The 13524-nt window shown below is 39.8% G+C and overlaps 1 protein-coding gene across 6 annotated transcripts in view; it reads right to left on the bottom strand.

Moving 5' to 3' along the window:
- Nucleotides 1–3979: 3979 nt before the first annotated feature.
- hspa12a (heat shock protein 12A) overlaps nt 3980–13524 on the bottom strand; it is a 100673-nt gene continuing 91128 nt past the window's right edge. For all 6 annotated transcript variants that reach the window (XM_048609106.1, XM_048609105.1, XM_048609104.1 and 3 more), the window contains 2 exons: nt 9239–9342; nt 3980–5287 (listed from right to left, as the gene is read on the bottom strand). In XM_048609106.1, the coding sequence (XP_048465063.1) occupies nt 4650–5287; nt 9239–9342 (742 nt within the window). In that variant the 3' untranslated portion in view covers nt 3980–4649. The remainder of the gene's footprint in view (nt 5288–9238; nt 9343–13524) is intronic.

A 13524-nucleotide genomic window follows, 5' to 3' on the forward strand; every position in this document is an offset into this window, starting at 1 on the left:
CAAGGAAGAGACTCTGAGCTTGCCAGCAAAGGCTTGAGCATTAAATTGGGCAAGATTTTCTTGACATCAAGCATGTGATCATTTTTCACTCTCATCCAATTAGGTTAGTTTGCTTGTCAGTATTCTCAACATGCCATGGAATTACATCCTTAGTCTTCTTAATTCATAAAGACTAGTTTCAATTAACATATCTAGTTCATTGTTTACTTTAAGCGAAACTGCCTGAATAAATCTTCAGAGGCTCAGGACATAAAAATTTGGGACTCGTATAGAATTGGCAAAGTACATCCTCTTCACATTCTAAAGCAAGAAGCTGTTAAGGTCAAATGAGAAGTGGGAGCATCAGAAGAATCATTTCACCCACACTCACCTGGTCATAAAAACAGGCAGCTGATTCACTGTGTCATCCAAGTCCTTTGAAGGATTAAATTATTTCTCAATAATTAATAATTATGACTTGTTTAAGTGAAGAATTCAGTTTGTATTCTATTTGAATATATGCACGTACTTTGGAATTACAGTTGGTAGTGATTTTGGTGGTCTTGCAGTTGTTTAGACCTTTCTAGTTTTATCAATTAAACCTATTATACTGTATCTTCTATGTATATTCTGTTACATTTGTTTTAATATAATGATCATTTCTACACAGTCCCTCCTGATTTTTACATAGATACTAAAAAGACTTTAGTTAACTTGTCTTAGGCATCAGGGGCATGATGAACTCATGCATTGACTAGTTGTTCTTTCAATTACAACAGATTGACAGGCTTCGGCATTTTTCAGAACATTCAAATGTATCACTTGGAACATTTGGAACTAGATTAAACCACTGGAAGTTGACATTACATACTTTATGTGCAGCCACATAAATGACTTCATCGGTACTACATTAAAATTTCAAAAGCTTGGCTCATTTAAATAGACAAGTTTTTTACAAAGGGATGATCTTGCAAAATGATTGGCATGTTGAAAAATGGATCAGGGAAGAGAAGGAAGTGATGTCATTAAGAAGACCATTACTTTTAAAGAAACTAATTAGGAATTGGGCACACACCATTTAGTCAATCCAAGATTGAAGATGTGCAGTTTGTGTGTTCGCAAGTCACTTGAGTTCAGGATGTCTCTGATCATGCACAATCGACCAGGGCTAACAAAAGGTTAAGAGGCAGTGATTCTTAGTGGTTCAATGCACGATAAAAGAAGACCCAACAGTCAGAATGAGAACTTCAGTCAACAGGAGTAAACAAGAGACATGTGCCTAATCAACCAGAGTCAAAAGTTGGTGTCTTACAGTGAGTCGACTGAAAAATTACTGCTTTTATTCAGTAATTTTTTTAGACTTGTTTTGATAAACTTAACGCATTCTATGAAACCTGTAAAATCACACACACTTGGAATTGGTCTTCTAATGAATCAGGGCTTGAAAATCTTTAGATTAGCACTCTCAATTCAGTCTATAATTGCAATTGTCTTAGGTCTCATGAATAAAGTTAAACTGAATCCCAAAATCGTACATCTTAAAGGCTTTAGTAGAAATGTCTCAGCTACCTTTCTCCTGAACATGTGACAATCAAGCAGCATATTATACTAGGAAGAGTTTAGGTTGTCAATTAAACAGTCTGTACAGTTAAGGAAAATGCAGCATTATAAGTAATGAAATGATGATTTGAAAAATCAGCAAATTTTTTTGCCCGTTAGTGTGTTTGAATATATTCATGTCAAACTAATCAAGTCTCTATCCAGTTTAGAACAAACTTTAGCAAGAGTATTTTTTGACTACATACTTTACAAAGGGTAGCTCACAGAATGACTGATTGTGCTGAAGGGCTGTCTGAACTTTTGCAGATGATATTGTTAAAAATGTGCTGCTTAATCCATCTTCCTGCCAGCAAGGAGGTGCCAGGAGGCACTTACTGTCCTTCACTGGCAATGTCATGTTATCCACAAGCAGGAAAGCATTATCTGAATTGTGACAATATACTGCACATCAGATTCTGATGTACCCCAGATAACTTTAGACAGCTTGGAAGAAACTTCAGAACTCCAATTATCTGCTTATTAATAGTGTGTATGGTTCGCAGCGCAGTATACCTGTTCTGAGATGACCCGAAGTAAACCATTGCAATGGACATTTCATATGTTCAAGCAGCCAAGTGTGTATTTAACACTGGTTGATTAGCACAAATGTAATAGATTGGTGGCAGAGAAAAGGAACATGGCAACCTCCATGAAAGCATACATTCTCATGTGAAATAAAGTGATTGGTTGCTGTACGAGCTGCACTAAAAATCTTTTCAAAGGACAATCATTAATAAAATACGAAAATCAGTCACCTTGATCTGGGGAAATCCTCCACTTCGTTAAATGTGGAGTGCACAGTTTCTGCTCTACTGGGCTCATGCAAGGATGGTTAGAGAAGTTCAATTGTACAAACATCTTCTCCATGATATACTGCCAAACTGCACATCCATAATATCACACATCAGTGCTTAAAGCCATCTTTTGCTGAAGGCCTCATCAATGACTGTGCAAGGGCTTAACTATCCCATTACTCTCCTTGTAAGTTTCCCATCCTCAATAACTTGAGCTCACTCAGAACTCTGATGTTAATATTCTCATCCATATTTCTCCCGTGCTTTCTCATCTCAATGGACCCATTCAGCAGTACCTCCAATTTAAAATTCACATTCTTGTGTTTAAATTGTTCACATTTCTCAAATTCTTTAATCTCATCCAGTCCAGTTCCTAAGCTCTGGTATTGTCACCCTAAAATCTCTTTACCTCTTTCTCATCATTTAACACCCTCTCCAAAACATACCATGCTGTTACAGTTTGTTTTTGGTTTGCTATCAATTATTAATCAGAAGTTTCTGTGTGGTGGTTGGGAGATCTGCCCATGTTAAATCTGCTATATAAATGGAAGCCTTTTTTGGCTGTTGTTGGCATAGGGGCACAGGGGCACTGTTCAATCAAACTATGACTAAGGCCACTTGTGGCTGCTTGCATGTTATTTAAAAATGAAGTGCTGTTATCAGTATAACATCATTGACAACTCACTCATAATTGCATTTGAAGATTATCATTGGTATACATATACAAAGGAATATAGGATGAAAAAGAAAATACAAAAAGGTGCTAAAGGAGATAAGAATCAACTTCTGGAAGATATTGTGGAAAAAATTGCAACAACCTTCTTTCTCCTCATGCTTGTTGGGCATTAAATATTTAAGACCTTTGAACATACACTAATCACAAATATTTGATCTTACTGAACAATATGAGCTCAATAGATGACACAACTGTCTGTAACATACACTTTGAATGAATGTGATGGCAGTATTGATTATATCCTTTTGAGTTCTTTAAAAAATGGCAGATGCTTTCTATTTTTTCACAAAATTCTGCAGTATAGTAAACTTTCCACATGATGGTGCTGTTGAACTTCTTAGAAAGAAGGCTCACTATACTCAACACCTTTAAATTATTAAAGATAGTTAGATGGTAACAGCTGGGATCATGTAACACCTTTAAATTATTAAAGATAGTTAGATGGTAACAGCTGGGATCATGTAAGTTATTACTAAATAACAGGAAACATTAACAATTGAAAGGAATTACTACTATCCCTTGATGCTGCTGTTGAAAAGTTAAAACCAACACTGATTTCTTGTTTCATGTCTGAAGAACAGACATTTAATTGACGTTCTGGAAGGCAATTACTGCCCAAAAGAGCAAATACTATTTGATGGAGAAATAAAATCAACAGACACGTCAAGAGTATGTTCCTTTCATTGTGTTTACACTAGAACTGCCAAGAATTGAAGCTCCCATTGATGCAGTGATATTTGGCTGTGTTCATGAAATTCAGCAATTTGTACAAACATTAAGTGATCATTTCTTCCCCAGTCAAGAGAAAAAGGCACTCAGAAAATAAAACCAATGTCAGAAAGAATATCATTCAAAGAATAAAACACCACAGTAAATGGAATAGCTTTTAATGTTGAAAGATACATGTGGTTATACATGAAGCATAGGTCTGCAGTTCAAGATCTAACACCTGTCATTAGGCACGGATTTGCTTTCCAGCTCAGTGTTATTACAATAAATTTAACATAATCAAATATTTCACATTTATACTTTTAATACTGGAAATAAAAGTATGTACAATACTTTAAATATTGTATATACAATAATAAAAATAATTACTGGCTTAATTATTTAGAGGAAAAGTTCTGAACATTCCAATTTTTGACCATTTTAATTCTCAACAAAGTAAATATAAGATTGAATTACTGCATGACCACATCACTACTTCATTTCAGCATGATAAATATTAAGGAATTAAATATTAGCGAGCAGGCTGTGAATAAATAGTGGCATTTCTCCAAGCACCTTTATGCTGTTGCTCTTTTTTCCCTAAAACAAGAGCAAATTCTGACTTTACATATTTAATCATCTATGTGCATACATCAGGCATTTAAGGTAATATTTCTTGGCATTCTGGTAGTGCACTGAAGTGATTGGTATTGCTAGACTCTCTTTTCACTTACAGTAAATTCCCAATCTGAAATATAAATTGACTTCCAGTTTTAGACATAATCAATAATTATGAATTAGGGCACGGGGTTTTTTGGATGACTGGTGACATCTTAGTAATTCAGGAAATCAATGCCAGCTTTGACACATTTGGAAGTAGCAATATCAATAGCCATTGCTTTTATCTCAGTATCTCCAAACTGCATTAACGTTTGAATCTCTCTTCGTGCTGGCAGTGATGGACTATCAGTTCCTGTTAGATCAAGGCGAAGAGTGCCACACTTCTTTACACTGGTATCAGTAATGAAGTTAACATTATCATTTTCAGAACAGTATATATTGATCACAATAATCATTTGTGATGGCTTTGCGGGAGTGTAACTGCGTTTGACAGTCTCTCCAAGAGCCACAGACTGGTCAGCTGTGATGAACTTGTCAAACACATCAGTACACCAGCGAGTGCCATCTTTAACTAGAAGCTTTTCAGTTGGGTGCTTCCCATCCACAAATCGATTCAATACCCCAACTCCGTAGGTCAGTGGCGAACGCCGTACTTTAATGATAGTGGGGTCCAGTCCAAACAGCACTGCCCCTTTTAGAATGGTAAGTCCCACATCGTGAGGAATTATGACACGGCATTTGTCGGCAAGATTTGATTGAATGGCCTGTTGAAGTAAAGGTGACTCAGCGAATCCACCCACCAAAAACAAAAACTTCAAACCTGAAACTTCGGGTTTCTGGAAAAGATTAACTGGAGAAAAATACTGTTCATCAGAAATATTCTCTTCATAAACACAAATGAGTTCTTCTCAACATTAGCTCTTCTTTCAATGATGTTAATTTTGCAAAATGAACAGCTTTATATTTCTGTTTAACCCTAGATTGAAGCGTAAACGTAATATATAAATTGCTTTAAACTAACTGCATCCGTAAATTCTCTTTATCTCTGAGATGGGGATGACTGGGGGAGGTGGGTTCATGAAGGTTATGAGGAACATAATATGTATGATTAACTAGCTTTATCCATGTATTCAATGAGGATCTGTCTGGCCTTTGTTGATGTCATTATCTGGAGATCAATTAAGTCAAAGATTGTTCATTGAGGAAGGAATTCTTCTTTTAAATGTTCATGCATGTGAGGCTACAGAATGAGGGGACTAGACAAATGCATGATCCTTTACAGTTGAGGTTGTGAGGGAACGTTTTTGGGCAACGTATTTAATATTTCTGTACTAAAGTCTCTAAAGCACTTTGTCTGACAAGAATGACAACTCATGCTCCCCATGTTACATTCAGTTGTGAATTGAAGTTGGATTTTGTTACAGCTAACTAAAAATCATGTCACCCGTGTGTAGCACTGTATCAGGAAACTGCTTCAGACATAACAACTGTTCGAGATGGCAGGAGAGGAGGACGCTCCAGCTGGAGCTCCTCTGCTCACCAGTTCCTTTCCCTTTTTTTTGTCTTCCTTGCAGCAGTTTTTCTTCCTCCACAACTTTTAACTTCTTAAACTAATGGAGACAAGATGAAGGGAGACATGTCGCAGGCTGGTGCACAGAACGGGGTGCAGAGTGAGCGCCGGCTGACTGTCAGAGTGGGGAGCCGAGTGAGCGTAGGCCAAGCTGGAAGCCAATTCATGGCCTGAGCTCAGAGGGGGAGCAGAGCGAGTGCGGGCCAGCCAGGGGTACGAGTCCTGGAGGCGAGTCCGGGACAGGAGACAGGCCTCGCATTCTGAAGCCCAGGGAGCACAGACTCAGTAGAAATGGGCTATAATTTGAGTATTTCAAAGACATATTATTTTCATTCTGGACTTATAAACTCTGTATTCCCATGTTAGTTTATTTTCTTCTTCTACAGTTCTGTGACAATGCTTAAAGTATCTGTATCTAGGTACCCTGTACTTGAGATGGCACCAAGAGGTGACATTACAAACTTTTCACTGCACTCATTCAAGTGCACGTGACAATAAAGGCTATTCTATTCTATTCAGGGACAGAATGTGGGGATTAGTTTATCACAGATTTGTTGTTTTCTATTGTTCACACAAATTGTATTGGGAAAAAAATCAAGCCATTAACATCGGGTTAAAAAAGTTCATTTTTAGAAGTCTGGAAAAAAACCTTAATAATTGTTTCATTCAATACCATATTTTGGAATCTGGAACTGAAAACACTTATTGTTCCTATTTGCAAACAGGATATGCTGAAATAACCCACACTTGGAAGAGAAAAACAAACTAATATTTTAGATGGACTGTATTAGAGGGAGTCTCCCACTTCAAACGTTGGCATTTCTTTTCAGATAGCCAATATTTGCATTCATTAAAAAGTCTCCATTTCAGTTTTCTTGCGTCCACAATACTATGCTTTCATAATGGCAAGACACTTCTACCACGAACATTTTTCCACTGCAACTCCTCATATTGAAATCCAGGGCATCACAGCTTTATTCTTTGGTCTCTGTAGGTCCAAAACCATCAGAAATAGTACAAAGCCATCAAGGGGTATATCATTTATAACAGTCATTTTGATTATTGATCTCAAAAAAGAAGGGCACCTATGTGCAGAAATGCAGGAGATGGGGGAGATTCTAAACGAGTATTTTGCATCAGTGTTAACTGTGGAGGAGGATTTGGAAGATAGAGAACGTGGAGAAGTAAATAGCGACCTCTTGAACAATGTCCATATTACAGAGGAAGCGGTGCTGTACATCTAAAAATGCACAAAGGTGGATAAATCCCCAGGACCTGATCAGGTGTACTCTAGATCTCTGTGGGAAACTAGGGAAAGGATTGCTGGGCCCCTTGCTGACATATTTGTACCAGCGATAACCACAGGCAAGATGCCGGAAAAATGGAGGTTGGCTAACGTGGTGCCACTATTTAAGAAAGGTGGTAAGGAAAAGCCATGGAACTGTAGACTGGTGAGCCTGACATCAGTGGTGGGCAAGTTGTTGGAGAGAATCCTGAGGGACAGAATTTACATGTATTTGGAAAGGCAAGGACTGATTAGGGATAGACAACATGGCTTTGTGTGTGGGAAATCGTGTCTCATGAACTTGATTGAGCCTTTTTGAAGTAGTAACAAAGAGGATTGATGAAGGCAGAGTGGCGGACGTGATCTATATTGACTTCATTAAAGTGTTCGACAAGATTCCTCATGGTAAACTCGTTAGCAAGGTTAGATCACATGGAATACAGACAGAACTAACTATTTGGATACAAACTGGCTTGAAAGTAGAAGACAGAGGGTAGTGATGGAGGGTTGATTTTCAGACTGGAGGCCTGTGACCAGCGATCCACAAGGATTGGTGCTAGGTCCACTGCATTTTGTCATTTATATAAATGATTGGATGTGAACGTTGGAGGTATGGTTAATAAGTTTGCAGATGACACCAAAATTGGAGGATTAGTGGACAGCGAAGAAGGTTACCTCAGGGTACAAGGGGATCTTGATCAGATGGGCCAATGGGCAGAGGATTGGCTGATGGAGTTTAATTTAGATAAATGTGAGGTACAGCATTCTGGAAAGGCAAATCAGGACAGGACTTATACACATAATGGTAAAGTCCTGGGGATTGTTGCTGAACAAAGAGACCTTGGAGTGCAGGTTCATATTTCCTTGAAAGTGGAGTCGCAGGTAGATAGGATAGTGAAGAAGGCGTTTGGTATGCTTGCTTTTATTGGTCAGTGCATTGAGTATAGGAGTTGGGAGGTCATGTTGCGGCTGTACAGGACATTGGTTAGGCCACTTTTGGAATACGGTATGCAATTCTGGTCTGCCTGCTATAGGAAGGATGCTGTGAAACTTGAAGGGGTTCAGAAAAGATTTACAAGGATGTTGCCAGGGTTGGAGGATCTGACCTACAGAGAGAAGCTGAATAGACTGGGGCTATTTTCCCTGGAGTGTCAAAAGCTGAGGGATGACCTTATAGAGGTTTATAAATCATGAGGGGCCATGGATAGAGTAAATAGTCAAGGAGTTGTCTCTGGGGTGGGGAGTCCAAAACCAGAGGGCACGGATTTAAGGTGAGAGGGGAAAGATTTAAAAGGGACCTAAGGGGCAACTTTTTCACCCAGAGGGTACTGCAGGCATGGAATCAACTGCTAGAGCAAGTGGTGGAGGCTGGTACAATTACAACAGTTAAAAAGCATCTGGATGAGTATATGAATAGGAACGGTTTAGAGGTATATAGGTCAAATGCTGGCAAGTGGGATTAGATTTATTTAGGATATCTGGTCGGCATAGACAAGTTGGACCAAAGGGTCTGTTTCTGCTCTATATATCTCCATGGCTCCAAAAGAAATGCGATGAAGGAGCCGCAAACACTAACAGTTTCACAATGAGGTACTTCTAAAAGCCCCAGAAAACAGAGGGTCTTGTCTGAAGAACATTCACTGGACTCAAAATGTTAATTCTCTGAATAGGTGTTGACAGACCAGGTGAGTTTCTCTAGCAATTTCTGTTTTTGTTTCAGATTTCCAGCATCTGTAGTTCTTTACTTTATTCAACTTGTTAACACAGGTTCTGATACTTGTGATGCATTTTCATGTTATTAAAGTGGATTACAGGATTTAAGTTACTTTATTAAATTCTAGAAATATTTAAGTTATTTAAACCGTACATCAATTTTTCTGCAAACTAACCATGTCAATCTAAATTATGTCTAATAATTCTGCTTTTTCATCCCAAATTGTACTTACGTAGATGTTGGATGATATTGTCAACAGTGGGTTTAAATAGAGCATTCATAGCATCTGGGTTCATTCTTAGCATACCTTGGGACGACCACTTTACAAAATTCACACTGCAGGAAAAATAAGGCGAGTCTTGAACCAAAGCAGAATCTAAGGATCAAAATCTCTGAATTCAGCCACTATTTGGCATACTAATAATTGTTAATGGGAAGCATAGCTTTCAGAAAGAAAATAAATCAAGACTACAACAGGATCAGAAGGCAGGTGGAAATCATATCCTGTTACCACTTTGTCAGAAAATGGGAAAAATTGACTTTTTCGTAATCTTCATTGATACATTTGTGTCTCTCACTCATAAGAGGCTGTGATCCATTAGTGTCAGGAATTTTAGGTATTGGGTGTTTGCCTGATCTGAAAATATGGATTTGAATTTTCACAAGGAGTAGCCCTTCAAATCCTCAGAGGAACACTGGACGTTCATTGCAAAATTGTTTGATACATTGGGAATTTGCTTGAAGTGGGGATCATATGACTCCCAAAAGGCGTAAACCCTTATTTAAATGTTCATGCTGCTAATTAAAAACAAAAGGGGAAAATAGGAGTTTTCTTATAAATGTGCTCCATCTATAATGGTAGCATTTTCTGGGCCCCAATATCTGAATTGTAACATACTTCCAGTATAGATGGCTAATTATATTGAAGGTGGAAATCAGAAAGAAGCCATTACATGGAGGTGCCCATGTTGGACTGGAGTGGACAAAGTCAAAAATCAGACAACACCAGGTTATAGTCCAATAGGTTTATTTGAAATCACAAGCTTTCAGAGCACAGCCCCTTCGTCAGGTACAATGAGAAGAGAGCGCACAGGCACAGTCTTTATAGGCACAGAGAGGAAGGGCATAAGAACATAAGAACTAGGAGCAGGAGTAGGCCATCCGGCCCCTTGAGCCTGCCCTGCCATTTAATAAGATCATGGCTGATCTTTTTGAGACTCAGCTCCACTTACCCGCCCACTCACCATAACCCTTAATTCCTTTACTGTTCAAAAATTTATCTAGCCTTGCCTTAAAAACATTCAGCAAGGTAGCTTCAACCGCTTCACTGAGCAGGGAATTCCACAGATTCACAACCCTTTGGGTGAAGTAGTTCGTCCTGACCTCAGTCCTACATCTGCTTCCTTTTATTTTGAGGCAATGCCCTCTAGTCCTAGTTTCACCTGCTAGCGGAAACAACCTCCCTGCCTCCACCTTATCTGTTCCCTTCATAATCTTATATGTTTCTACAAGATCTCCCCTCATTCTTCTGAATTCCAATGACTATAATCCCAGTCTACTCAGTCTCTCCTCATAATCCAAACCCCTCAACCCTGGAATCAACCGAGTGAATCTCCTCTGCACCCCCTCCAGTGCTCGTATATCTCATCTCAAGTAAGGAGACCAAAACTGCACACAGCACTCCAGGTGTGGCCTCACCAGGACCCTATACAGCTGCAGCATAGGCTCCCTGTTTTTAAACTCCATCCCTCTAGCAATGGCAGTCAAAATTCCATTTGCCTTTTTAATTACCTGCTGCACCTGCAATCCTACTTTTAGCAATTCATACACAAGGACACCCAAGTCCCTCTGCACAGCAGCGTGCTGCAATTTTTTACCATTTAAAACATAGTCCATTTTCCTGTTATTCCTACCAAAATGGATGACCTCACACTTATCAACATTGTACTCCATCTGCCAGACGTTTGCCCACTCACTTAGACTATCTATATCCCTCTGCAGACTTTCAGTGTCTTCTGCACACTTTGCTCTACCACTCACCTTAGCCTCATCTGCAAATTTTGACACACCACACTTAGTCCCCAACTCCAAATCATCTATGTAAATTGTAAACAATTGCGGTCCCAACACTGATCCCTGAGGCACACCATTAGCCACTGACCGCCAACCAGAAAAGCACCCATTTACCCCTACTCTTTGCTTTCTACTGGTCAACCAATCCTCTATCCATGCCAATACATTACCTGTAATACCGTGCAACTTTATCTTATGTAGCAGCCTTTGGTGTGGCACCTTGTCAAATGCCTTCTGGAAATCCAGATACACCACATCCACAGGTTCCCCATTGTCCACCGTGCAAGTAATGTCCTCAAAGAATTCCACCAAATTAGTTAAACATGACCTACCCTTCATGAACCCATGCTGGGTGTTGTCAATGGGACAATTTATATCCAGAAACATATATCCAGGGGCAGAGAGATCAAAGGATCATACAAATGGTGTGAGTGGAGTGAACAAACCTAAAATGAAACCTAAAAGGTTTCATCAATGTCTGCCTAACTTTCCAAACTTCAAACAGGCAGAGTGATAGGAATATACAAAAGGTGACATCTCAGGTCAGATACTGAATTGTAGGTGTGAGGCCTTGTTCAGAATCTGTCTCAAGAGTTAACCTGGAATCAGGCTGGTTTTATTCCGAAAGCAGGAATTTATAAATTGCCACACTGACTGACTGTGACTATATGTTGTGTGTTTCTTGAACAAAGTAGAATGTATCTGAAAATAAACAAACATCTTGGATGAAATGATTCACCCCACAGGTTTATACGTGAGTGTGTGTGTGTGTGTGGGTGTGTGTGTGAGCACTTGAGAGGGAATGTGAGTGAGTGTGAGAGAGTATAAAAACAGAAGTTTCTGGAAAAGCTCAGCAGGTCTGGCAGGATCTGTGAAGAAAAAAAATCAGAGTTAACGTTTCAGTTCCAGTGACACTTCCTCAGGAAGGGTCTGAGGAACAGTCACTGGCCCCGAAACGTTAACTGATATTTTCTTCACAGATCCTGCCAGACCTGCTGAGCTTTTTCAGAAACTTGTTTTTGTTCCTTATTTACAACAGCTGCAGTTCTTTCAGTTTTTGTGAGAGAATATATGTGTATCAGAAAGTATAATGTGTGAGACAGGGTGTATGTGAGTGTGAGTATGTGTGTGAAAGAGTGTGAGAAAGAGGGTCTGTGTGTGTGTGTGTGTTTGTGTGATAGAGAGTCTGTGTGTACGTGTGTAGCGGGACCTATGTGTTCTTGTGCACCAGTCACTGAAGGTAAGCATGCAGGTGCAGCAAGCAGTAACGGAGGCAAATGGTATGTTGGCCTTAATTGCGAGAGGTTTCGAGTACAAGAGCAGGGATGTGTTTTTGCAGTTAAACAGGGCCTAGGTGAGACCACATCTAGAATATTGTGTGCAGTTTTGGAGTCCTCTAGTGAGGAAGGATGCTCTTGGTCTCAACGGAGTGCAGTGAAGGTTTACCAGGCTGATTCCAGGGATGGCGGGACTGACATATGAGGAGAAATTGACTAGGTTATGATTGTTTTTGCTGGAGTTCAGATGAATGAGGGGGGATATCACAGAGACTTATAAAATTCTAACAGGACTAGACAGGGTAGATGCAGGGGAAATGTTCCCAATGGTGAGTGAGTCCAGAACCAGGGGTCACAGTCGGAGGATTCAGGGAAGGCCATTTAGGGGGGACATGAAGAGACATTTCTTCACCCAAAGAGTGGTGAGCCTGTGGAATTCACTCCCACAGGAAGCAGTTGATGCCAAAATGTATTCAAGGGGCGGCGAGATATAGCACTTGGGTGAATGGGATCAAAGGTTATGGGGTGAAAGCAGGATTAGGCTACTGAGTTAGACGATCAGGCATGACTGTGATGAATGGCGGAGCAAGCTCAAAGGGCGGAATGGCCTCTTCCTGCTCCTATCTTCTATGTGTGCTTGTGTGTGTGTGAGAGAGTGCGCATTAAGTAATCCAAAACTGTACAAACTAATTAAGGCAGAGAGATCAAAACAATTTATCAAGGTGATGCTATCAAAACAGGACACTAAGGAAGATTTTACAGATACAACCAGTGTGGTGGGGTCACCTGTACCGCAACATGAACCCAAGATCACAGTTCACACTGTCTTCATGGGTAGAACTTGGCTATCAGTCTCTGCTCGGCAATTCGGCATTGTTGTGTATCTTAAAGTCTGCCTTGGAGGACGCTTACCCGAAGATTGGAGGCTAAATGTCCTTGACTACTGAAGTGTTCCCAGACTGGGAGCGAACATTCCTATTTGGCAATTGTTGCGCAGTGTCCATTCATCCATTGTCACAGCATCTGCATGGTCACGCCAATATACTATGCCTCAGGGCATCCTTGCATGTGGCATTAGAGATAGACAACATTGGCTGAGTCACATAAGTATCTACCGTGTATGTGGTGAGTGGTGTTCCCACGTGTGATGGTTGCATTCATGTCGAAG

This window comes from Rhincodon typus, chromosome 20 (assembly GCF_021869965.1).
Source record: "Rhincodon typus isolate 14 chromosome 20, sRhiTyp1.1, whole genome shotgun sequence".
NCBI classification, from domain to species: Eukaryota; Metazoa; Chordata; class Chondrichthyes; order Orectolobiformes; family Rhincodontidae; genus Rhincodon; species Rhincodon typus.